The 27013-nt window shown below is 43.3% G+C and overlaps 1 protein-coding gene across 4 annotated transcripts in view; it reads right to left on the minus strand.

The window, feature by feature from the left end:
- Nucleotides 1-27013, minus strand: part of LOC115516119 (core histone macro-H2A.1) — an 80100-nt gene that overhangs the window by 21975 nt on the left and 31112 nt on the right. For 2 of the 4 annotated variants that reach the window (XM_030318538.1, XM_030318527.1), the window contains exons 3-5: nucleotides 25703-25809; nucleotides 25078-25275; nucleotides 3668-3778 (exon numbers count right to left, since the gene is read on the minus strand). In XM_030318538.1, coding sequence (XP_030174398.1) covers nucleotides 3668-3778; nucleotides 25078-25275; nucleotides 25703-25809 — 416 coding nt within the window. The remainder of the gene's footprint in view (nucleotides 1-3667; nucleotides 3779-25077; nucleotides 25276-25702; nucleotides 25810-27013) is intronic. The other 2 variants (XM_030318549.1, XM_030318530.1) reach the window with 1 other exon arrangement.

Here is a 27013-nt window from a genome sequence, read left to right on the forward strand (position 1 = left end):
CTGTGGCCCCATCCTGCCCTGTCTCTGGGATCAAGGGGTTTTCTTTAACGGTGCTCTGATGCCCTGCCTGTACACATCCCCAGATCTCCAGCTTTAATTCTCCTGAAGATCTCAGGTCTGGTGGTAGCATCTGGCAGGTTTCAGGCTAGACCTACCACACAAAGGACACATGTGAGCACCGCTGGAGGCCTAGAAGCCCGGAGCCAGCACCCTTCATGGCATGTGAGAGGCCCATTGTCAGCTGTAGGGGTAGAAAGACAGCATCAGCCCTTTTCTCCTCACTGCCGTTTCAACTGCCCCCTCTCCTTATAGTATTCCAGCCTCTGGTAACCGGGTGTCTCTGTGAGGCAGACAACCCAAAGTACCCTGCCCCATGCCTTTAGTGGCCTACGGGGCTGCGGCTCCGATCCTGACAGTTGGGAGGCTTGGAGACTCACTCACACTCTCCTTACGCTGCCTTCCCTACTGCTGACCAAGGAAGCCCCAATCAGTTACTACCACTGACACAGATTTATAGAAATACACATTGGAAGAATTTTTTGGAAATAAAAAAACCCCATCAGGTTTTTCAATCTCTGGAAGCTGTGAATCTCTGTTGAAGCACAAAGCAAAAACATTCGGTAGATTCAGATTCACAGCAGTCTTCTTTTTGAAAACAATTCAACAATGTGTGTGAACGCTGGATAAAAGCAGAGTAATGAGGACGATCACTCCTGAGACTTGAGAACCTGAAATACACCATCGTCAATGATAATTAGACCCCAGGCTCCTGAGCCCTGGGCCAGCTTCTGTGAGTAGCTTAGCAACCAGGCCTTGCAGGGCTGTGCAGGGCGCAGTATCACCTTTCTCTACCTTCTCCTGCTTGCAGCGTTCAAGCATGGGTTTCATGGTCAAAGATGGGAAAACAGGACTCGTGGGACAAAGGGTACGATACGGTCTTCATCTTCAGGTACCCTTCTTAGGACACTGCCTAAAATCCAACTCACAACTAACGTCCATAGACTCTTGAATACAGAGAACTGAGGGCTGTTGGAAGGGAAGGGGTGGGTGGGGGAATGGGCTAAATGGGTGATGGGCATGAAGGAGGGGACATTTCAGGATGAGCACTGGGTGTCGTATGGAAGAGATGAATCACTGGGTTCTACTCCAGGAGCCAGGACTACACTCTATGTTAACTAGCTTGAATAAAAAAACAAAAACGAACTAAGGTCTGTAGTAACATTTTAAAATGCGCTTTGTGTGAAAATTCTCATCAGTTTTAGGACTCTTGCCCCTCTTGCATTATTAAGCCATGACTTTCACCCCACAGTAATAGCCAATAAAGGACCAGAAAGTACTGCTTGCAAAATAACGCTCCCGACCATAAATACGTGCTCTACCTCACACCTCAGGGCCCAGCGTTCCAGAAAGGGTTTCTGGCACACTAGTTTCCGATGCTGGCACCCAGGCTGACTTGAGGTGTTCCCTTATTCTGTAATGCCACAGTTGGGGAGATAGAGGCATGCCTGCTAAAGGGCATGTGTGGTGCTGGATTTGGGGGTACCTCGCCCTGGATGTGTGAGTTTTGGGTCATTAACCTGGTAGCACATTTGACGCGGAGGGCAGCCTCGCGGTAGCTCGGTGTTTGTTCTCCCCACTGACACTTAACTGTGGGATGTGGGAAAGAAGGTGGGTGGTCTGTCTGGGTCTGCACGCAGCCCCCTCTCTGACAGCTGACCGCTTTACACGGGGTTCAGCTCAACCAAACAGAAGTCAAGACCTCAGACAGGCATATTAGTTTCTTTGCCAAGTCTACTCCCATTTTCCTGTTTCTTAAACAACATTAGATGACACATCTGTCGGTTATTATGGAGTGTCAGCACTTCCCTATAGCTTTTTGGTCTCCCCTCTTCCCAATCCTGAATGGGGTACAGTGTTTGCCGATTTGTACTCTCTTGTACTGTTAGGCCTGTGGCACCTGGTCCTGAGACCCCACATGGTGGGGAAGAAGGCACTGCGTGGCTGCAGAGGAACTAGCGAGGTGTCTGCGGCCTTTACCAGCTCCCTTCCAGGGCTCACAGGCAGCAGAACCCAGACAAGACCCTGACCCCCGAGATCGAGAAGGGCATCCATTTGTACATGGACATCTGTGTGGCCGAGTGCTGCTATTCTGAGGGTACTGGAGTTCGTCCAGTAAGGGGGTGTGAGGCTGGCTGTGGGGCAGTCAGCAGGAGACAGCAAGACCACCACAGGGAAGGGAGAGGCCAGGGGCAGGGCACCCAAGGGTGGGATGGGAGAAAGCGTGAGAGACGGTGGGGGACAGCAGGAGGGCCTGAACTGTTCTACCTGCTGAATCGGCTTCCAGGCCTGGCTGACGGTCTGCAACAGGGACCTAAAGACACTGGAGCTACCCCTCAAGAGCAGGCTGTTCACACTCGAGTTCAAACCAAAGCAAGTGGGAAGGCGCTTCGCGTTAACGTTCCATGTATTACCCAGAGGACACGTTAAAGGGTGTGAAAGTAGACCCAGGTGGTTGCCTTCACTGCTGAGTTGAAACTTTTAAACAAATAAAAACAAAAATCTTTTAAACGAAAACTCTGAAAGCCCCAGACCTTAAGATGACAAGCGCTGCTTATTTTTCCCTTTGAAAAATGCGTACAAAATACAGATAATGGTTATAAAATGTCAGCTGCAATGGTTATTTGCTGGAACACAAGGTCCACCACAGGAATTGCATCATGAGAGCCTGAGTGCAATTAGTGACAGGAAGGGGGGAAGAGGGGAAGGAGCGCTTGCAATGCAGGAGCAGGAGGGCTGTGTCACTGAGATGCAAAAGAAAATTGACAGTGAGGTTGTAAAAATGATGCAGCTTCAGAACCAAGTTGTTAGCCACAACGCAGTTTACATGAAGGTCAAATTCATTCATGCCTTTAATTGTTTCTCACGTAGGACTGAAACATTAAGAGAAGCGTAATTCCCTCTCTCTCCACCCCCGCTTTTTTTTGTTTGTTTTTTGTTTTGTTTTGTTTGTTTTTGGTGTTAATAGAGCATTATTAATTAACTCTCACTCTCAGGTCTTAAAAGCCTTTGCATCATTTTTATTTTCAACAAAAGTGAATCATCTTTTACAAAACCATGGCGTCCTGGCAAAGCTGCATCACTGGGATGGCTGAAAATACATTGCCCACGATTAAAACAAACAAAAGATTGGCTTGAGGAGTCCAGAGGTGGCTCAGTGCACCCATTACCTAAGGATGTCTAAAAACAATCCCGCCCCCGGAGCAGAGGCTCTGACTTCAGTGCCCACCCGAGCCTGTGCGCTGCCTACTAGACCTTTCCTTTTCCAAGACCCAGCTTTGACTTGGGGCAGTTTTGCTGGCCGAGGGCTACATGATGACCAGTGTATCCCACATTAGTAGCTTCTTCTGCAGACTAACCCCGGGGTTGTCCCGAGCTCCCCACCACCACGGGAGCGGCTTTCCCGCTTCTTTACCACTACCTCTTCTTCCCACCTGCCACTCTCCCCCACTGCTCCTGCCGCAGCCCCCCGTGAGGCTACCCACTCCTCCTTCCACACCCACAAGGCCAGGAGTGGCCTCTGGGAATCCCCAGGCCTTCCTGCAACAGAGGTGGCCTCCACCCGTCTGTCCCAGGGCCGCGAGCAGACCGAGGCCGCACATCTGCCTACCTTCTGGCCGAGGAAGAGGCTCTTGGTGGAGAGTACTGTGAAGCCATCGGCCGGCGTTCCCTCGGTGGTGCTGTCGGCGCTGGCTGCCTTGCTGACTTCGCCCTGCTTCTTCTTGCACAAATACAAGAGTCACTATGAGGCCCATACAGGCAGAGACCAAAGGAATCTGGGCTTTTCTAATGGGGAGGAAGCTCACAGGCCCTCCCCTTAATACTTCAGAAAACAGGAAACTAAAACACAACCAGTTTGGGGCCTGTCTCAGCTCGGGAGCTGCAGGCTCACTGTGAAGTCCGGGAGTTCTATGAGGACAGTTAGCTGTATTTGCATCACTTTGTCATGTAAACACACAGCTACTTAAAGGCAAAACTCTACTGTGGAATGATAATCGAGAACAACTATTTTTATAAGTTTAGACCAATTAAGTATCTCTTACTTAAGGGTCTTTGCTTTCTCAATGTCTGCACACTATTCAAGTTGGAGGGGAAAAAGCAATCTGTTCCTGGTCACTAGTTCTCAAAGAGCAAAAATCAGACCAAGAACCATAACCCTGCAACCTCTTCCAGCCCGGTAGGTAAGACACTCCCAACTGTCCTTCATGAAAACCAGCCTTGGAGAAGGATCCCTATGGTGGCTGTTGCTGAGTCCCGCTGCCCCTGGGGACTCGCCATCCTCATAGTGGGCATGGATATCAGCATCTCATGGGCCTCCTTCCAGCCCCAACCCGACTCAAATATGTATACCCTGGGGTTCCTAAGGGCCTTGCAAGGTCTGTTGTCCAGAGAGGTTTAATTCATTTCCAGATCCTCAACTTTCTCATGTACTTTTTCCTGAAAGTGATCTACCCTAAGTGATCTGCACATGTGATAGAGGTCTCATGTCAGAACTCCCTGCACCACCACCCTTGTCCTGCTTCCCACAGTGACTAGTAGCCTGGCACACCCCCAGGGAGGGAAAAGGGATACAGGACTTTACCAGTCTTTCATGCATTTCTGTTAAGCATGAGGATTATAAGAGAAATGGGTATTCTGGCTCATTTGGGGATGTTCTGCATTCACATGTATCATACACTGAGGATAGCGGGAACAATGTCAATTTGTGTTTAGATACTTCGCCTTTTCTCTTCCCAAGTACGATCAAAAAGGACATCACTCTTGAGAGATGCTCCAGTGTGAGGAAACCAAGAAAACAGGGGATGAAAGGTATCCCAGATGACCATGCATTTATGAAGGAAGGCTCTGGACCACAGACCCTGTCCACATGCCAACTTAGGGATTCAAATTCATTAACATATTAACATTTTTGCTTACATTGAAAAAATAAGGGCTAGTTTTACTCAACACTTTAACAAGAAGGAATGCTTTGACATTTTTTTTTTATATGAAGTTTATTGACAAATTGGTTGACATTTAAGTTCTATGGCCAACCTCGAACATTTTCCATAAACGAAATGACCTAAAACCGAAGCTCCAAGGTTTTGATATAAATAAGAGAAAAATTATTTTATCACGAAACAGGGTATTAGCAAAGATATGATAAAATGATCACTATTATGGCTTTCCTAATTCTTCCAGTACGCCAGACTGGACAAATGATAGACCAACAGTGAAAAAGGTATAACCCACAGTTACGTGGTAAGTCTTAGTAAGCCTATTTTTAATACAATTTCCAGGAAACAAGAAAGGGAAAGGCTGGGTGACAAATCCTTTCACTACTCAGATGTTTCTAATTCTGTGCTTTCAACAAAACGGGAGAAATACCAAAATGACTTAACAGATGAGAGATCATTAAAGAACAGACTGATGGAGTTAACAGTGCCAGTTTCTTAGTTGTGACAAATGTACCAGGGTTATGGAAGATGTTACGATGGGGAAACTGGTGAGGGGCATTCAGGAACACTCTGGACTGTCTCTGTAACTTTTCTGTCCATCTAAAACAATTGTGAAGTAAAACATACTAAAAGAAATTGATGACAGATTACTATGTGACTGCTGCCACATAACTCAAGAGTTCGGAGGATCAAGTGATATTGCTGTGCCCCGAAATCCTTTCCATTCCCGTTCAACTACTTTCTGTGCGTAAGACATTCCAAGTACTTACACCTATAAACATCCAAATATAGGATGCTGAACCCTGTTTCATTTTATAAGTAAGTAACTGTCCTAGGAACCTGAGTGAATTATAAAAACGATCTCCATCTATCCCATTATAAGACACGGTTACGGGGAAAAAAAAGATACAGTTGAGGGAATATTTTCCTTAATATTTATTAAATTTGCACAGTATTGGTGTGATCAACTGTGTGTTAATAAATGTGACAATGATCCAATCCTGTAGAATCCACAGCATTTAGTGGATTTATGATCACAAGAAATTTTTTCCAAGTAAATTTAAATTTATATACATTATTTTTGTTCTGAACATCAAGAAAATACCAGCAGCATAAAATGTTTGACATTAGGATAAAATATTGTGGGACAAGTGAAAGGGAAATACGGGTTCAAGGAGAAAATTAATGTAAATTTGCTGCCTGTTAAAAAAGAGCTTGTCTGTATATTTTTAAGTGATGGTACTCCAAATCAACGTTGTATTTCAATTTCTTTGGATACATGTAAATGAGTGATGAAACAGTGTTTTGCATACCAAAAATTATACACTTCACAGATATTTAAATTTATTATGAAAAGTTTAGCTGTCAAAATTTAAATGTGTGAGATACAAAGATCTTCAAAATTGTTTTAGGATGTAGGCAAGCAAAAACCTTTGAGAACCACTGCTCTACCCAGGGAGCGCAGTGCATGCAGGGGGTCCTCAGTAAACACTTGGGAATGGGATACAGTTGATAAGTAGATAAGGATTTAGTGCTTATGCCCCCCAAATACTTGGACTTTTAGAGGTGAGAAAGCCTTAACTTTCAGAATTTCAGGTATCCAAGAAAGGGAGCTGGTTTTACTAGAAGGGGCTGTGACGGCTTCTCTGGGACCCGGGTATAAGTCAGCAGCTGCCTATGAAGCCAAATTATAAGGCTTAGCCTGTGATAATTAATCCTGGTGGCTTTCAGCAATGGTTCATTTGCTCAGGGCCTCCACCATTAAAGCTGTTGCCCATGCTGTACACTGGGACAACCACTAGGGGAAAACGATAGGAAGCTTCCTCAAAAAATTACAAGTAGAACTACCATATGATCCAGCAATTCCACTTCTGGGAATATAGCCAAAGGAAACAAAAATCCTGTGTCAAAGAGAGAACCATACCCCCTGATCACAGCAGCATCATTTATAACGGGCAACACACAGACACAATCTAAGTGTCCACAGAGAGAAGAATGGGTAAAGAACTGTGGTATATATATACTGAAATATTCAGCCATAAAAAAAGAAGAAAATCCTGACAGGAAGCCCACAGAGCTCCAAAAACTATGAACCCAAAGAGACCCACACCAAGACACATTATAATTAAAATGTCACAAGTTAAAGATTTTTGACAAGGAGAGAATCTTCTAAGTGGCAAGAGAAAAACAACTTGTTGTTTTCATACAAGGGAACCCCCATCCGACTATCAGACTTTCAGCAGAAATTTGTAGGCCAGAAGGGAGAAGCACAATATATTCCAAGTACTGAAAATTAAAACAACTTCTAACCAAGAATACTCTACCTGGCCAAGGTATCCTTTGAAATAGAGAAGTAAGTCTCCAGACAAGAAAAAGCTAAAGGAGTTCATCACCACTAAACTAGCCTTATAAGAAATGTTTTTAAAAGGACTTCTTTAAGCTGAAAAGAAAGGAGTGCTATTAGTAATAGGAAAATACATGAGAGTATAACTCTCACTAGTAAAGGTAAATCTATACTAAAGGTAGAGAGTTAATTGCTTAGAAAGGTAATATGAATGTTAAGACACAAGAGTAGTAAAAATAACTGCGATAATTAGTTAAGGGATGCACAAGATTAAACACATAAAGTGTGACATCATAACATAAAATGTTGGGAGGGTAAAAATGTAGAGTTTGAGAATGTGTTCAAACTTATGTTATTAGCTTAAAATAAACTGTTATAGGTTGTTCTATAAACCTGTGTGTCCATGATAAACACAAAGCAAAAGCCTACAGTAAATGCACAAAAGATAAATCTATACCACTAAAAACAATCATCAAATCACAAAGGCAGAGAGCAAGAGAGGTAGAAAGGAACAGAAGAACTACAAAATAGACAGAAAACAACATAATGGCAACAAGTACATACCTGTCAATAATTTCTTTTGAACTAAACTCTCCAACCAAAAGACAGGGAGGCCAAATGGATAAAAACACAAGACTGATCAGGGCACCTGGGTTGCTCAGTCTGTTGAGCGTCCTACATAAGCATAGGTCATGATCTCGCGGTTTGTGGGTTCCAGCTCCGCATCAGGCTCTGTGCTGACAGCTTAGAGCCTGGAGCCTGCTTCAGATTCTGTGTGTCTCCCTCTGTCTGCCCCTTCCCTGCTCACACACTCTCTCTCTCCCTCAAAAATAAACAAACATAAAAAAAAAAACCCCACAAGACTCACCTATATGGTGCCTCCAAGAGGCTTACTTCACAAGGACAAGACAGACTGAAAGTGAAATGATGGAAAAATATTTTTCATGTAACTAGAAACCAAAAGGAGGCTGGGGTACCTGTACATGTATCAGGTAAAATATTCTTTAAAAAAAAAGACTACAATAACAGATAATGAAGGCTATTACATGATAAATGTGTCAATCCCACCAGAAGATATTTGTATATATTTCATAAATTCCATAAACATTTATGCACCCAATCCAAGAGCACATAAATATATAAAGCAAACACTAAGAAACCTAAAGTCAGAAGTAGAAAGGAATACAATAATAATAGGGGACATTATACCTCCATTTTCATCAATAGATAGATCAACCAGACAGAAAAATCAATGACACATTAGACCAGGTGGACTTAATAGATATATTCAGAACATTCCGTCCAAAAGTAACAGAATACACATTCCTCTCAAATGCACATAGAACATTCTGTGGTAAAGATCATGTTTTAGGACACAAAACACATCTTAATAGATTTGAGAAGACTGAAATTGTATGAATCATCTTCTCTGATCACAGTGCCAAGAAACTAGAAGTCAATTACGAATAAAAAAAAAAAACTGGAAGATTCACATATGTGGAGATTAAACTACACACTACTCAACAACCAGCGGGTCAAGAAGAAATCAAAAGAGAAATAAAAAGATACCTTGAGACAAAGGGAAACGGAAATACAACATGCCAAAACTTACGAGATGCAACAAAAGCAGTTCTAAGAGGAAAAGTGTATAGCAACACAGGCTGCTTCGAAAAAACAGGAGAGGGGCACCCGGGTGGCTCAGTCGGTTAAGCGTCCGACTTTGGCTCAGGTCATGATCTCGCGGTTTGTGAGTTCGAGCCCCGCGTCGGGCTCTGTGCTGACAGCTTGGACCCCGGAGCCTGCTTCACATTATGTGTCTCCCTCTCTCTCTGCCCCTTCCCTGCTCATGCTCTGTCTCTCTCTGTCTCAAAAATAAATAAACAATAAAGTTTAAAAAAAAAAAAACAAAAAAACAAGAGAAAGCTCAAACAATATAACCTTACACCAAAAGAAACCAGAAAAAAGAAAAAGGAACAAATGAAGCCCAAAATTAGTAGAAAGAAGGAAATAATACAGATCAGTGCAGCAACACATAGACAAAAATAGAAAAGATAAATTAACCTAAGAGCTAGTCCTCTGAAAAGATAAACAAAACTGACAAACCTTTGGCTAGACTAAGAAAAAACCCAGAGGAGTCAAATAAATAAATCAGAAATAAAAGAGATGTTACAACTGATACCACAGAAATACAAAGGATTTTAATTTTTTTTTTTTCAACGTTTATTTATTTTTGGGACAGAGAGAGACAGAGCATGAACGGGGGAGGGGCAGAGAGAGAGGGAGACACAGAATCGGAAGCAGGCTCCAGGCTCTGAGCCATCAGCCCAGAGCCTGATGCGGGGCTCGAACTCACGGACCGCGAGATTGTGACCTGGCTGAAGTCGGACGCTTAACCGACTGCGCCACCCAGGCGCCCCTACAAAGGATTTTAAAAGATGACTGTGAACAATTATATGCCAAAAAAAATTGGACAACCTAGAAGAAATGGACCAATTCCTAGAAACACACAGACTACCAACACTGAATCATGAAGAAATAAAAATCTCAACAGTCCGATTACTAGTAAAGGTATAGAGCATCAGTCATCGAAAACCTCACAACCAACCAACACAAGTCCAGGACCAGGTTTCAATGGTTAATTCTAATAAACATTTAAAGAAGAATGAATACCAATCCTTCTAAAACTTCCAAAATATAAGAGGACATTTCCAAACTCATTTTATAAGGCCAGCACTACCCCGATACCAAAACCAGACAAAGATGCCATAAGAAAAGTAAATTACAAGCCAATATCCCTGATGAACAAAGATGCAAGCCACTCAACAAAATACTAACAAATGAATTTGACAATGCATTAAAAGGATCATATACCATGATCAAGTGGGATTTATTGTGGGGGATGTAAGGGTGGTTCAATATCCCACAAATCCATCAAAGTGATACACCACATTAACAAATGAAGGGTATAAAAACCCCCACAAACCTATGATCACCTAAACAAATGCAGAACAAGCCTTTGACAAAATTCAACATCCATTTATGATAAAAAATCTCAACAAACTGGGTATAGAAGGAACATACCTCAACATAGTAAAAGCCATAAATGTCAAGCCCACAGCTAACTTCATATTCATTAGTGGAAAGCTGAAAGCTTTTCCTCTAAGATCAGGAACAAGATAACAATACCCATTCTTGCCACTTTTATTCTAATATATATTAGAATATATATAAATATATACATATACACACACACATACTATATATGTATATATGTATATGTGTATACGTATACTATACATATAGTGTATATGTATATATATATATATATATACACAGTATGTATGTATACATATATATATATTATATATATGTATTTTATTCTAATACTATATTAGAAGTCCTTGCCAGAGCAATTAGGCAAGGAAAAGAAAAGGCATCCAATTCAGAAAGAAGTAAAACTGTCTCTGTCTGCGAATAGCATGATACTATATATAGAAAACCCAAAAGACTCCATCAAAAACCTGTTAGAATAGAGGCACCTGGGTGGCTCAGTCAGTTAAGCATCTGACTTCGGCTCAGGTCATGATCTCACAGGTCGTTAGTTCGAGCCCCGCATCAGGTTCTGTGCTGACAGCTCAGAGCACAGAGCCTGCTTGAGATTCTGTGTGTGTGTGTCTCTCTCTCTCATTGACTCTCCCCTGCTCACACTCTGTCTCTCTCAAAAGTAAGTATACATTAAAAAACTTAGAATAAATGGATTCAATAAAGTTTCACGATACCAGATGAATATACAGAAATCTGTTGCATCTGTATATGCTAATAACAATTATCATAAACAGAAATTAAGAAAATAATCCCATTTACAGTTGCATCAAAAAATAAAATATTTACAAATAAATTTAACCAAAAAGGCAAAAAACTATATCCTCAAAACTCTAGCACATTAATTAAAGAAACTGAACCAGACACAAATAAATGGAAAGATATTCTGTGCTCATGGATTGAAAGGATTAATATTGTTAAAATGTTAATACTACCCAAAGCAATCTACAGATTCAATGCAATCTGTATCAAAATTCCAATGGCATTTCTTATGGAAACAGAACAAACAATATTAAGATTTACATGAAATCACAAAAGACTCCAAAAGCCAAAGCCATCTTGACAAAGGAGAACAAAACAGAAGTCATCATGCTCCCTGACTTCAAATTATATTACAAAGCTATGAGATACAAGTGTAATCAAAACAGTATGGTATCAACACGAAAACAGACACACAGACCAGTGAAACAGAATGGAGAGCCCAGAAATAAACCCACATATACATTATGAATTCATGACATAAGAGCCAAGACTATACAACAGGGAAAGGGCAGTCACTGCAATTAAACAATGTTGGGAAAATAGGATAGCCACGTGCAAAAGGATGAAACTGTACCGCCATTTTACATAATACACAAAAATTAACTCAAAATGGATTAAAGACTAGAATGCAAGTCCAGAAACCAAGAAACTCCTAGAAAACAGATGGTAAGCTCATTGTTAATGCTCTTGGCAATGATGTTTAGTATATGATATCATAAGCAAAGGCAATGAAAGCAAAATAAAAAATGGGACTACACCAAACTAAAAAGATTCTGCAGAGCAAAGGAACCATCAACAAAATGAAAAGGCCACCTTCAGAGAAATTATTTGCAAATCATATACAGACAGGCCCTGACTTTGAATTTTTCTGCTTTCCAATGGTGCAAACAAAAGCTATATGCATTCAGTAGAAAGTATACTTTTAATTTTAAATTTTGATTTTTTTCCCCAGGATAGCAATGTGCAGTACTATACTCTCTCGTGATGTTGGACATCAACACGTAGCCACAGCACCCAGTCAGTCACACAGTCATGATGGTAAATAATTGACAGACTTACGCAAACATTCTGTACCCATAGAGCCATTCTGTTTTTCACTTTCAGTACAGTATTCAATAAGTTACATGAAATATTCAACACTTTATTATAAAATAGGCTTTGGGTTAAATGATTTTGTCCAATTGTCGGCTAATAAGTGTTCTGAGCACGTTTACAGTAGGCTGGGCTAAAGCTATGATGTATGGTAATTATGTGTACTAAATGCACTTTCAACCTAATGATATTTTCAACTTACAATGGTTTCATCATGACACAACCCCATCATAAGTCAAAGAAAATCTGTATCTGATAAGGGGTTAATATCCAAAATATATAAAGAACTCATACAACTTAATAGCAAAAGAAAAAGAATTTTTTTTATTAAAAAGTGGTCAGAGACCTAACTGTGAGACCTGAAACCATAAAGAGCCTCGAAGAGAACAGAGGCAGTAACTTCTTTGACATCAGCTGCAGCAACTTCTTTCCAGCTATGTCTCCTGAGGCAAGGGAAAGAAAGGCAAAAATAAACTGCTGGGACTGCATCAAAACAAAAAGCTTCTGTGCCGGGAAGGGAACAATCAACAAAACTAAAAGGCAATCTACAGAATGGGATATTTGCAAACATCCTATCTCAAAAAGGATTAGTATCCAAAATATACAAAGAACTTATAAAACTCAACACCCCAAAATTAAAAATCCAATTAAAAACTAGGCAGAAGACACAAATAGACATTTTTCCAAAGAAAATATCCAGATGGCCAAAAGACACATGAAAAGCTGCTCATGATCACTCATCATCAGGGAAACACAAATCAAAACTACAATGACATAACCTTGCACCTGTCAGAATAGCTAAAATCAACAACACAAGAAACAACAGGTGTTGGAGAGGGTATGGAGAAAGGGAACCCTCTTGCTATATTGACTGGAATGCAAACTGGTGCAGCCACTGTGGAAAACAGTTTGGGGGTTCCTCAAAAAGTTAAAAATGGAACTACCCTATTATCCAAAAAACACAAAAATACTAATTTAAAGGGACACATGCACCCCGATATTTATAGCAGCATTATCTACAATAACCAAATTATGGAAACAGCCCAAGTATCCACTGACGAACGGATGAAGAAGATGTGGTATATGTTCACAGTGGAATGTTACTCAACCATCAAAAACAATGAAATCTTGCCATTTGCAACGATGTGGAGGGAGCTAGAGAATGTTATGCTAAGCAAAATAAGTCAGAGAAAGACAGATACCATATGATTTCACTCATCTGTGGAATTTAAGAAACGAAACAAATGAGCAAAGGGAAAAAAACAGAGAGGCAAACCAAGAGATAGTCTCTTAACTGTAGAGAACAAACTGATGGTTACCAGAGGGGGAACGGTGGGGGGGGGGGAACGGATGGGCTAAATGGGCGATGGGGATTAAGGAGTGCTCGTGTCATGATGAGCACTGGGCATTGTATGCAAGTGTTAAATTACTAACTGTTCCCCTGAAACTGATATTATTACACTGTATGTTAAATAACTGGAATTTAAGTAAAAACTTAAAAAAAAAAAAAGTGGTCAGAGAATCTGAATACACACTCTTCCAAAGAAGACAGACAGACAGGCAACAAGTACGTGAAAAGGTGCTCAACATAACTCATCACCAGATACATGCAAATCCAATCCACAGTGAGGTATCTATCGCCTCACACCTGTTAGGCTATTATCAAAAAGATAATAAATAGTTAAGTGCTGGTAAGGACATGGAGAAAGGGGAGTTCCTTGTGCACTGTGGTTGGAAATGTAAATTGGTGCAGCCACCATGGGAAACATTATGGAGGTTCCTCAGAAAATTAAATAGAACTACCATATGATCCAACAATTTTTACTTCTAAAGAAAAGAAAACACCAACTCAAGAATATATGTGCACCTGCAGGGTTACTGCAGCATTATGTATAATAGCCAAGTAATGAAAATAACCTGAGTATCCATCAATGAAAACATGGCTAAAGACAATGTGAAAATTTGATAAAGATACTTATATATTATATATACTAACATATTTTATATCCTGATATATATGTCCTTACATATAATATGTCCTATAAGATATGTTATGTATCCTATTATACATTATCTCCTCATATATTTTATATATACATATACACACACATATACAAAATAGAGTGTTATCACTAAAAAAGAAGGATGTGACCTGGAGGGTATTATACTAAGCGAAATAAATCAAGACAGAGAAAGACAAGTAACTGTATGTTCTCACTTATGTGTGGAATCGCAAAAAAGAAAAAAAAATCCGAGTTTACAAATACAGAGAACAGACTGATGGTTGACAGAGGTGGGGCGGGGGGGTGAAATGGGTGAAGCTTGTCAAGAGGTACAGACTTCCAGTGATAAAAAAACCAAAGTCACGGGGATGTAATACACCGCACGGTGGCTATAGTTTTTAATACCGTACTGCATATTTGGAAGTTGCTAACAAAGCCGACTTGAGAAGTTCTCCTAAGAAAAAAAACTTGGTAATTACATATGGTGACAGATGTTAACTGGACTTACTGTAGTGATCATTTGCAATATATACAAATATCAAATCATCATGTTGTACACCTGATATTAAGATGATATTAAATGCCAATTATATCTCAATAAAAAAAGAATTCATATCCATAATAAATATGTACTGTAAGGCATTTAAAAGAGATAGATAATCCACATTTTTAAAACTGCCTAAAACACTAGCACAAAAGGAACTATCCAAAGGGCCAAAATTTGTTTCAGCACATGCGAAAGCTAAATGGTCATGAAGACAATGCACAGCCATCAGACTGGCTAAAATTTAACTCTCAAAACAGCCTGCCTTGGCAAGAATGTAGAACTGGAATCCCCATTTGCTGCAATGGGAATGCTCACTTTCACCACCACTCGGGAAAACTATTTGGCACTCTCTACTAAAGCTGAACATATGAATACCCTATGATACCACAATTCCACTTAAAAGTATACTCCCAAGACAATACAACATGTGTGCACCAAAAGGCATGTACTTTCATAGCAGGAATATTGGTAGGAGCCTCAAATTGCAAGCAACTTAAATCTCTCAAGAGCAGAATGGATAACCACGTGGGGGTAAATTCCAACCATGCAACACACAGACTCAGTGCTGTATGCTACATACAATAACCTAAATGAATCAAACACAATGTTAAGACAAAAATAAAGAAAAAAAAATACACCCTAATGGAGTTAAATGTACTATGGAGATTAAAAAGGTCCCTTACCTCGCTCAGATTCCACCTAAGTGTCTGTACCTAATTTTTTATTTATAGTTGTATATTTGTGGGAGAACTGGATGTCAGTGGTCAAAAGGCTCAAACTTTCAACTAGAGTTCCAGTCCAAAAGTATGATGTGGGAAGACCCTGACCCTCACCTCCACCAAAGACACACCCAATCTCCAGCTACTGATAGAGCAATTCCTTCTGAAGAACTGAAGGCTGACTGAACAGCTTTTGTCCAACAAAGATAAAGAGACCACACAGAAAATAACAGAAGGAAAGAGACACAGTGATGAAGGGAACCCTCCACCCGCTGCTGCAAAGTGCAGTAGGGAAGGAGATACTGAGGGACTGGGAGCAAATTTATTAGCCTTGGGCACAGAAAAAAAAGCCTCGATTTAAAACAGCAGCTAGTAGGGATGCCTGGATGGCTCAGTTGGTTAGGAGTCCGACTTCGGCTCAAGTCATGATCTCATGGCTCATGACTCCGAGCCCTGCGTCAGGCTCTGTGCGTTGACAGTGTGGAGTCTGCTTGGGATTGTCTCTCTCTTCTCTCTCTGCCCCTCGCCCTCTGGTTCGTGCGTTCTCTCTCTCTCTCTCTCTCTCTCTCTCTCTCTCCCTCTCAAAATAAATAAATAAACTTAAAAAAAAGAGTGGCTAGTATATAAAAGATCTAGATCCTCTGGCCCTCTTCTGCTCGTGCACATTCTTTCTCTCTCTCTCCCTCAAAAATAAATAAATATTGTAAAAAGAGCAGCTAGTGTATAAAAGATCCAGTGCTATAACTCCACCAAATGACAGGGAAGCTGCTGGAACTCTTTTCACGTCAGAGGGGCTGATGAGTGCCATGGTTTACATTTCCCCTATATCTTGGTAGCATGGGTGGATGAGAGCAGGGTCCCAGGGCTCCAGATCCAATATCCTTGATGAACACAGATGAAAAATCCTCAACAAAGTATTAGCAAACTGCATTCAATGCAAGAATACATTAAAAGGATCATTCACCATAATCAAGTGGGATTTTTAGTCTAAGGATGCAGGATGGTTCGGTATTAGCAAATTAATCAACATGATGTACCACCATCAACACAATAAAAGATAAAAATCACATGATCATCTCAAGAGATACAGAAAAAGCATGTGACACAATTCAACATCCATTCATGATAAAAACTCTCAATAAAGTAGGTTTAGAGGGAATATACTTCAACATAATAAAGGCCATATATGAAAAACAGCAAACATCATACACTCACTGGTGAAAACGTGAGAGCTTTTCCTCTATCAGGAACAAGACAAGGATGCCCACTCTCACCATTTTTATTCAACATAGTACTGGAAGTCCTAGCCCCAGCAATCAAAAAAGAAAAACAAAAATAAAAGGGATGCAAATTGGTAAAGAAGTTAAAGGGTCACTCTATGCAGATGATGTGATACCATACATAGAAAACTCTAAAGACTCCATCAAAAAGCTACCAGAAGTAATCGATGAATTCAGTATAGTTGCAGGATATAAAGTTAATAAACAGTAATTGCTGTGTATACACTAAAAATGAAAGAGCAGAAAGAGAAATTAAGAAAACAATCCCATTTACAATTGCACAAAAAAGAATAAAATACCTAGGAATACACTTAACCCAGGCAGTCAAAGACCAGTGCCCTGAAAACTATCAAGAAATTGAAGACAACACAAACAAATGAAAAGATATTCCACCCGCACGGAATGGAATAATATTGTTAATATGTCCATACTACCCAAAGCAATCTACAGACTCAACACAATCCCTACCACATTTTTCACAAAAGTAGAACAAGTAAAACCAACATTTGTATAGAACCACAAAAGACCCCAAACAGCCAAAGCAATCTTGAGAAAGAAGAACAAAACTGGAGATATCACAGTCACAGATTTCAAGATACACTCCAAAAGCTGTAGCAATCAAAACAGTACGGTACTGACACAAAAACAGACACACGGATCAACAGAACAGAATCGAGAAATAAACCCATGCTTATATGGTCAATTAATCTACAACAAAGGCAAGAATATACAATGGGAAAAGACAGTCTCTTCAACAAAGGGTGGGGGGAAACTGGACAGCTACATGCAGAAGAAAAATACTGGACCACTTTCTCATACCACACACAAAAATAAGCTCAAAAGGGATTAAAGACCCAAATGTGAGACAATAAGCCATAAAAACAGAAGAAAACATAGGCAGTAATTTCTCTGATATTGGCCTTAGCAACATTTATGTAGACATGTCTCCCCACGCAAGGGAAACAAAAGCAAAAATAAACTATTGGGACTACATCAAACTAAAAAGCTTCCGCACAGCTAAGGAAACCATCAAGAAAATGAAAACGGTGGTGGCGAGGGGGGTGCTCCTGGGTGGCTCAGTCAGTCAAGCATCCGACTTCAGCTCAGGTCATGATCTCACAATTTCTTGGAGCTGGAGCCGGCTTCGGATACCGTGTCTCCCTCTGTCTCTCTCTGTCCCGCCCCTGCTCGTGCTCTGTCTCTCTGTCTGTCTCTCTCAAAAATAAATATTAAAAAAATAAGAAAAGGAAAAGGCAGCCTATGAAATAGCAAATGATATTTGCCATGATATACCTAATAAGGTATAATATCTAAAATATATAAAGAACTTATACAACTCAACGCCAAAATAAGAGTCGAATAAAAAACAGGCAGAGAGAGGCACCTGGGTGGCTCAGTCAGTTAAGCATCCAATTTCAACTCAGGTCATGATCTCACGGTTTGTGAGTTCGAGCCCCATATCGGGCTCTGTGCTGACGGCTCAGAGCCTGGAGCCTGTTTCAGATTCTGTGTCTCCCTCTCTCTCTGCCCCTCCCCCACTCACGCTCTGTCTTTCCCTCTGAAATTAAAACATTAAAACATTAAAAAAAAAAAGTCTGAGAACATGAATACACATTTTTCCAAAGAGGACATACAGATGGCTAACAGATACATAAAAAGATGCTCAACATCATTAATCGTCAGGGAAAACGCAAAGCAAAACCACAATGAGGTATCACTTCACACCTATGAAAATAGCTAAAATCAAAAGGACAAGAAATAACAACTGTGGGCGAAAATATGGAGAAAAAAGAAGCCCTGGTGGGATTACAGAATGGTGCAGCCACTATGCAAAACAAGAAAATACAGCTGCCATGTGATCCAACAATTCCACTACTGGCTATTGACCCAAAGAAAATGAAAACACTAATTTGACAAGAGACACGCACCCCTATGTTTACTGCAGTATTATTCACAATAATGAGTAGAGAGAAGCAGCCCAAGTGAGTATCAATAGATGAATGGATAAAGAAGTGGCACATACACATTTAATACACATTCACATACAAAAGAATATTAGTCATATCAAAGAATGAGATCTTGCCATTTGCAACAATATAGACGGACCTAGAGAGCGTTATGCTAAGTGAGATAAGTCAGAGAAAGATAAATACCAAGATTTCGCTTACTTGCGCAATCTAAAAAGCAAAAGAGATAAGTAAACAAAAAGCAGAAACAGAATCATAAATACAGAGAACTCGTGGGTTGCCAGAGGGGAGGGGGTTGGATGGGAAGGGCAAAATGGGTGCAGGGCAGTAGTAGGTGCAGGCTTCCAGTTATGGAGGGAAGAAGTCACACGGATAAAAGGTCCAGCATGGAAGATAAAATCAATGCTACCGTAACGATGCTGCAGTGACAGATGACAGCTACACGTGCGGCGAACACAGTAAAAACATCCAGAGAAGACCCATCACTGTGTTGAGGGCCCAAAACTAATTTAACATTGTAGGGCAACTACACTGCTTTTTTAAAATACTCCCCCAAAAGGTACAGACTTCCAGCAAGGAGATAAGTACAGGGGATGTAAGGTGTGGCCGGACAACCATAGTTAACACTGCTGTATGGCATATGTGAAAGTTGTTGACAGTCAGTCCTAAGGGTTCTCATCATAAAGAAAAACACTTTTTTTTGTATCTCTATGAGACAAGGGAGGTCATCTAAACTTAGTGTGATAATCACTTCATGATGTATTTAAGTGAGGTCCTTATGCTGTATACTTGAATACGTGTAGTGCTGCATGCCAAGCACAGCTCAATAAAACTGGAAAACAGTGCAATAGAGAACGAGAGGGGGAAATTGTAAGCAGGGTATATATTGCAAAGGCACAAATATATTCACGATGAGCCCAGAATGTGGTATTAAAAAAACTTTTTAAGCTGTTGCCCCACTCACCTACAACAGAAGGCGTTCAGCCCTCCACCAACAGAACAGAGGGGCTTCTGCCAAGGAAAAGTAAGTGGTCCACGGTCAAAGGTCATACAAGTGACACTATGTTTGGGCTCTGAAATTCTGCATTTCATTTCTAGTTCTACTAGTGATGTAACCTTGAGAAAACTGCTGGACTTCCCTCTGCCTTCAATTCCTTGTGGGGAAAAGGAGTCTAAGGTGAGAGAACTCCTGATAAGCCACTGGCCTTGATAGAAGGCCACCAAACCCTGTCTGTATAGGATGGGCCTTTCCTCCCCGGTTCTCTCCAGCCTCTCTACCTGGCAAATGGCTGTCTCTTCCGTGCAAGGTTCCCAGCCCAAGACAGGGTAGTCGCACTCAGGTGCCTCGTGAGATATCACTACATTCAAATCATTAGTAATTGTTTCATGAACTTTTACATAAAGCCTGTAGTCAGGGACTATTTCCCTTCCCAGTCTCTTGGATTAAAATGCCATTTTCTAGGGGCGCCTGGGTGGCGCAGTCGGTTAAGCGTCCGACTTCAGCCAGGTCACGATCTCGCGGTCCGTGAGTTCGAGCCCCGCGTCGGGCGCTGGGCTGATGGCTCAGAGCCTGGAGCCTGTTTCCAATTCTGTGTCTCCCTCTCTCTCTGCCCCTCCCCCGTTCATGCTCTGTCTCTCTCTGTCCCAAAAATAAATAAACGTTGAAAAAAAAAATAAATAAAAAAATAAAAAAAATAAAAAAAAATAAAATGCCATTTTCTTTTAAGAAATGGTGATAGTGGTAGATTCTTTTCAGATCCTGGCCCGAAGGGGAAACCCTAGCAAGCAATACTCTTTGTCAATCTCTGAAATGTTGATTTTGGAGAATTTTGTATTGTTCTACAAATCTCAAAGCCCCCATGCATTGTACCTGCACCCTGTTTTGTTCTGAACGGCACAAATCCTTATCAGTCAGAGTCAGTGGGCTTTTTAAGAACATATAGGACTGAGTGTCCAAAATGCCTTATGTGAAATCATCAATCCAGGATTCCCTATGCACATTCTCTTTCACCCTGATGTCTGACCTGCTAGAAAGCTCATTAAAAGGCCAGCAAAATTGGCCTCTTAATTGCAAGGATGGCGGCTTCTCGAAAGAACCAATCTCTTTCTTTGGCATCCCTAACCCCAACATTCACCACTCAATTTTCAGTTTCAATATTTATTTCTCAAAAAAGAAACAGGTGCTCTCCCAAAATCACCTCGGGCTTTCTGCCAGGCAGCGAGGAGCAAGCCTATCTTCATGATCCAGAGGGTGATTTCCACACGGGGGTGGAGTTCAGTTAGGATGGTAGTGCGGATTTAGGTTTAAATAATCCTACGTGAGACTGAATCACTGTATTGTGCAGCTGAAACTAATATGACGCTGTAGGTTAACTAACTGGAATTTGAATAAAAACTTAAGGAAAAAATAAGAAAAATCCTAGATGAGAGCATTTTTTATACAGATTTTTGGCAACAACTATCTATCTTCTTGGAGATCTCGTAAAGACTATCCTATGGCTCTCGGTAAACATTCTGACAAGGGGTGTTAACCTGGAAGATTTAAGCATAAATGGTTTCCTTTGAATCTTCAGCATTTTATGCCCTTGAAAACCTTATCTTGGGAAGGATTCCTAGGCTTCTCCAACTGCCAAAGGTGTGCATGTTATGGAAACGTTGGAACCTCACATGCCAAGTCCTGTTGAGTTCTCCCTGGGAGGGGGACAGGCACACTTACTTGCTGGTCGTCTGCCAGTCACCTCTCCTACCAGTCACCTGAGGGCCCAGACACCTTACCCTCTCAGGTCTCTCTGTTCAAGGGTCACCTTACCAAAGAAGCCTCACCTGTGTGAAGTAACACCGCTTGTGCTGTCACTCTGCTGTATTTTTGTCACCGCACCTGCCTGTACCCACAGCCCTTCTGGAATGACTCTGCCTCTCCTTGCTAGACCAGAGCAGAGCTCACCGAGCACCAGGGGAGGGCAAGGGCCTTTGTTCACTGCTGTGCCCTCACTCCCAAGAGTAACAATGGGCACGTGCAGGCTGGGTGAATACTGATCGAACGAACGCATCTTCTTTCAACAACTTTGGCACTGAATGTTAAAAGAACAAGGCAGATTTTGGAATTTCTTAATGGCACAAAATGTTCTCGATGTGACCAAGAGCCATCAGAAAACGGTCTGCTTCAGCAAGTTCACACTGGGGACTTTATCCTACGGGTGTGTGGGCACACACACCCATCAACCATCGCGGTCACTGTGGCACTGTCTGTCGGAACGCTCGGGACAGCTGTAGGCTCATCCACAGAGACGTGGTTAACACGGTACTGCACACTGTAGAGGCCACTCGCACCACATCATGAAATAGAAAGAACCAGCCGTATAGTCAGAGCTGTAGAACAAGTCAGTAATAGCAGCACCCAACCCGTGTGCTGCACACCCTTCCCGTCCTTCTCCACAAAGCCAGTGAGCAGGCACCCTTAAGCACTGCCCCACCCTGCGAAAGCACTGGGTAACAGGACTTATTTATATCCAAAGGCAGGTATGACGAGGAGGACTGTGTGGGCCTATACGCTTTTCCATGCGTAGTCTTTCTGAAAGGCCCATAAAAATTCACTGCAGAGACTGCTCTGGGGAGGAGTGGGGGGCCATGGCGAGAGGGGGACTTCTTACAGCACTCTCTTTCATACCATCCCAACTCTGACACCTATTACCTCGTCAGAAACATGATGCAAATAGGCACAGTCATTGAAGCATAAGGCTGGATTGCACCCCTTCATTTCATGGGAGGGGGTAAACTGAGGCACAGACTTGGCTGAGGCCACCCAAGTAGGAAGGAGGAGCCCTAAGGCACCACCAGGGCCCCGGACTCCTGGCTGCGGTGGGTTTTGGCACCTTCTCCAACCGGTTCCACAATAGCTGACTCAGCTGTCACAACTGGAGACTCTCAAAACCTTCCAATTACATAGAACTGGGGGGAAAATTATGATTTGGAATTCACGTGTTGACACTTGAAAAATACCAACTCCCTTTTACTCCAAGTGCTTTAGCATGTTAGGAAGGCTTTCTCTGCATGTCTCTGGAAAGGTTATTTTCAGAACATTCCACTTAAACCTGGAGATGCAGGTTTTCTGCTGTTTCTGGGAGCTGACACCACAATTTACATTAAACAAATGTTTTGAAAATTAGCTGTTCACGGTTCCAATTTCAGCTTCCCCCAGGGTTTAATGTTAGCCAAATACTGGTACAGTAAGCAGACAATGTGTTTTATTGTGTGGAAGAAAAACAGACCACCATAACAGACTTCCTGCTTTTGTAATCAAGGGAAAAGCTGAATGTTCGAGTGATTATTGGCATATGGTTATTAGAAACACTGAGTTCCAAATATAGCTACTAGGAGCTGAACACACACACACACACACACACACACACACACACACACCCTTCATTTGAAGTCCAAAAAGAAAGACACAGCATTCTTACTGTTCGCTTAGGTGGGAAGGCAGAAAGTCATCAGGCAGAAACTAATAGGGGAAGTAGTGGGATGACGGCAGAGGGGTTCAGCCCAGGGTTGCCCGAGACACAGAATCAGAGAGGCTGCTCAGACGCCAACCAGCAGTGGGCCTGCATTAACAAGGGCCATGGCTAGGGCCACAGCCAGAAGAAGGCTCAGCCAAGCACTAAGGGCACCAGCTCCCTGAGGCCCATGTTCAAGAGATGATGGACTTGGCATCTTGATCCTCAAACATTTAGAAAGGCTTGCCCATGCACCTTTCCCCTGCCTTCCCTGCCCCACTATTCCCAGCAAATGCAAATGCTAGAACGGTTCAATATGCTAATTTTACAGTTGGTGAGCATGAGTAAGAGAGCATTCTGCGACATCCTCGCCTGGTCCTGAGCCTCCCCCAGGGACTAGGTGGAGCACAAGTGCCTGGCAAGAACCTACAGGACACTCCTCAGGAACAGGTTTCTCTCTCACAGAGCTGGGAGTGATTCTCAGGTGGGGTGGGGTAGGGCAAGGTGGTGTCCTGGTGGCAAGAGGAATTCAGATTTTGTTTTTAGGGAATCATGTGTCTGCGCCCAGAAGGGTGTACAAGAACTTCAACCACCAAAGGCCAGCGAACAGCGTAGACACAAACTTGGGAGACTGGGGCCTGCTCTGTGGACTGGCTCAGAGGAGAGGATGTGCTGGGAGTGTGGCCCCGAGCCTAGCCCCGGGTCAGTGCTGCCGCACCCTGTCCTGGGAAGGTGTCCTCACCACCTCATCAGGTAAGAGGCTTGGGTTTTGCTCGGAAGAACGTGCTGACACTGCATCTGATCCACAAGGCATTTCCACCAGCTACTACTGAGGGTCTCACAAAACAGCCAGGTCGCCTTCTGCCAGGGATAAATTCCTCCTCGTCTGGCTGGAGACCAGAAGGATCACACCTGAGGGGGGGGCCCAGGGCAGGGCAGCTTACATTCCATTTTACTGATGATGAGCTTTCATTGCACTGTCCCTCGTTTGTTGGCCCCGGAGGTTCTGACAACAGCTCAAAGGCGGGGACGGGTGAGGGAGGAACACGGAGCACGTGTTCCAGTTGCTTCCAGTTGCACCCGCCCTTGATCCTGCTGATACTCAGACAGGTAAGAGCAACCACCTGCAGGCCCAGACCTCCCGAGGGTGGGCTGCTGTGCTGCGTGCAGTGAGGAGCGAACATGGGGATCAGCTGGCCTGCCCCACCCAAGAAAACATTAGGTCACACTAATGAGAGGGCTTCACTCACCACAAAAAGACCAGCACCTAGGACCTGCTCGGTGTAGGCTGGGTCTGGTAGGGGCACCTGAACAACACATCTATTTTTCTCCTTAACAAGGCAACCGTCCTACAGAGCCAACTGTCTGAACCATCCTACTGGAAGATGCACAGTGGAAGACACGCAGGCACAGTAACACAGTGACAGTTCCGAGAGGCAGCCAGTACCTGTGGGTAGGACCCGATGGCAGCCACCCCTAGCACAGGAAAGCTCCTGCACACGCAGGTCTCTTCCCAGAGGTGGAAGCATCTCCCTGGCGGGCCAGGAATGGGCTCTTCCAGCCTGGGGCTATCTGCCCCAGACCCTCCTCACACCCCCTTGCCTACCGGGATCCGGTCCCCCAATTCTGCCCACCTGAGCTGGACTAGCCTCTCCGCAAGCAGCTCCCCTATGTTCCTCCTTAGTCCTCGGATAACTCTCAGCACAAAGGAGCCACTCATGACCTCACCTGCTTGCACCTGCCCCAACCCTCCCACTTCTGCCAAATCACATACCTTGGATTTCCGAGCCCCTTTCTTGCCTCCTGCTTTCTTAGACACGGGCTTCTTCTGGGATGGAGACTTGGCCTTTTTGGCTGGGGGTGGTGTGATGATGGCTTCCAACTTCCCTTTGGATCCTCGTTTCTTTGCTAGCAACTCCGGATGGATGTTTGGTAACACTCCCCCACTGGCTATGGTGACTCCTTTTAGCAGCTTGCAGGAAAATCAAAGTAGCAGATGGTGAGCCAGCCCACCCTGTCTCTGACCTTCAAGAAGCCGGCCCTGCCCATTCACATTCTTGCTTTGGGTTGGGATGAAGAGCTCCTTCATCCATGGGATCTACAAGGATGCTGATGAGACCCAGGCTCACTATACAGGGAATAAGTCCTCAGGGTCCCTCACTCTGGTGAAATTTCACTATCTTTCCTCCAGGGAGAGCCAAACACCTTGTTTCATTCCCTCCTGCTCCCAAATAAAGCCTGGAGGAAGAACTGCCATGGGGGCGGAGAAGCTGCTAACGGTCCAAAATGCAGCCCAAACCTCCGAGAGCCAGCCAAACACCAACCTCCCTCCGTCTCTCGGCCACTGTGACTGCCTGCACAAGCGTCTGGCGTGCGGGACGCGGAGGAGAGCCCCATACCTGATTTAGCTCTTCGTCGTTGGCCACGGCCAGCAGGATGTGCCGGGGGGTGACCCGCCCCTTCTTGTTGTCTCTTGCTGCGTTGCCAGCCAGCTCCAGAATCTCAGCTGTGGGGAGCAGAGGGGTAGAGCAGCTGGTCATGTTAAGAGCATCAGGGGGTCCCAGGCATCCTCCCGATCCCCCCCACAGTTCATGGTGTTGTGAATGGGCACAGGCAGCAGCCTCATCAAACAGCTGCCCTGAGGTATGAAGCTGCAGGGGTCCCGCCTGGCCACACTTTGCGCGAAGCCACAGAGGTACCGAACGGAGCCAGGAGGCCCCCGGTCCATCTCCTTTATTTTGGAGATGCGAACACGGAGGCTTAGAGAGAAGGGAGGAGCTGAGGGTCTCTGGGTGATAAGTGGTGGAGCTGACATGTGAACCTGTTTCCCAGAATGGGCTGCCCACAGTCGGCACTCCACACGTCACCACGACCGACCCTGCAGAGCCAGAGTGCGACCCTGAGAGGCAACCGAGCACCATAAGCAACGGCTCATGCATGTGTCCACGGGACGGTGGGGGGAGGTGGCTGAGCAAATCTGTTGACCAAAGCAATGTCCAACACTGCACATTCACACTCAAAGCCAAGAAAAAAAAAAGTTGTAATAGTCATTCTAGAGAAAAAATGAGATCTGAATGTCAACTGGATATTAGATACTAAAGGATTATTAATTTTCTGGGGTGTGACCATAGCATCAGTACCCTGTAGAGAATACTGTTTGTAGGAGATACCTGCCCAAGTACTTGGGAGTGAACTATCTTGATGTCTGCAATTTAGTCTCTCAAACAATTCTCACAGACGCCATGGAGTAAAACTAACATGGGGATACGCTACGTGCTGTTAAATCTGGGTGTGTGACGCAAGCGTCCCTCCTTCAGCATTCTGTACGCTTGACACTGAAAAAAAAAAATGTTACCAGCTAGCAAGCTAGGAGTTCGGTCCCTGGTTGGTGGTTAGTCAAAGTCCCCTGGCCGGTCCTTCGGGGCAGGCTCTCACTGGACAGGGTGACAGCTCTGCCACAGCACCCAACCCGGGGGACAGCCAGTGTGCCCTTTGGCAAGAGGGTTTTTCTCCCTGGCAGCACAATGCTCTTGCTGTCAACATCATCACTGTGTCCTCATTTCCTTAACCCAGACTGTCTCAAAATGTATCTTACACCCCCTCCCCATGTCTGCAATTCTGCCCATGCTGTGGTCCTCTGGGCCCGGCTCAAGCCTGACCTCTTCCTGGTACTAAAGATTTCCTAGTATTCCAGGTCACGGTGTCAACAC

This window comes from Lynx canadensis, chromosome A1 (genome assembly GCF_007474595.2).
Source record: "Lynx canadensis isolate LIC74 chromosome A1, mLynCan4.pri.v2, whole genome shotgun sequence".
Lineage (NCBI taxonomy): Eukaryota > Metazoa > Chordata > Mammalia > Carnivora > Felidae > Lynx > Lynx canadensis.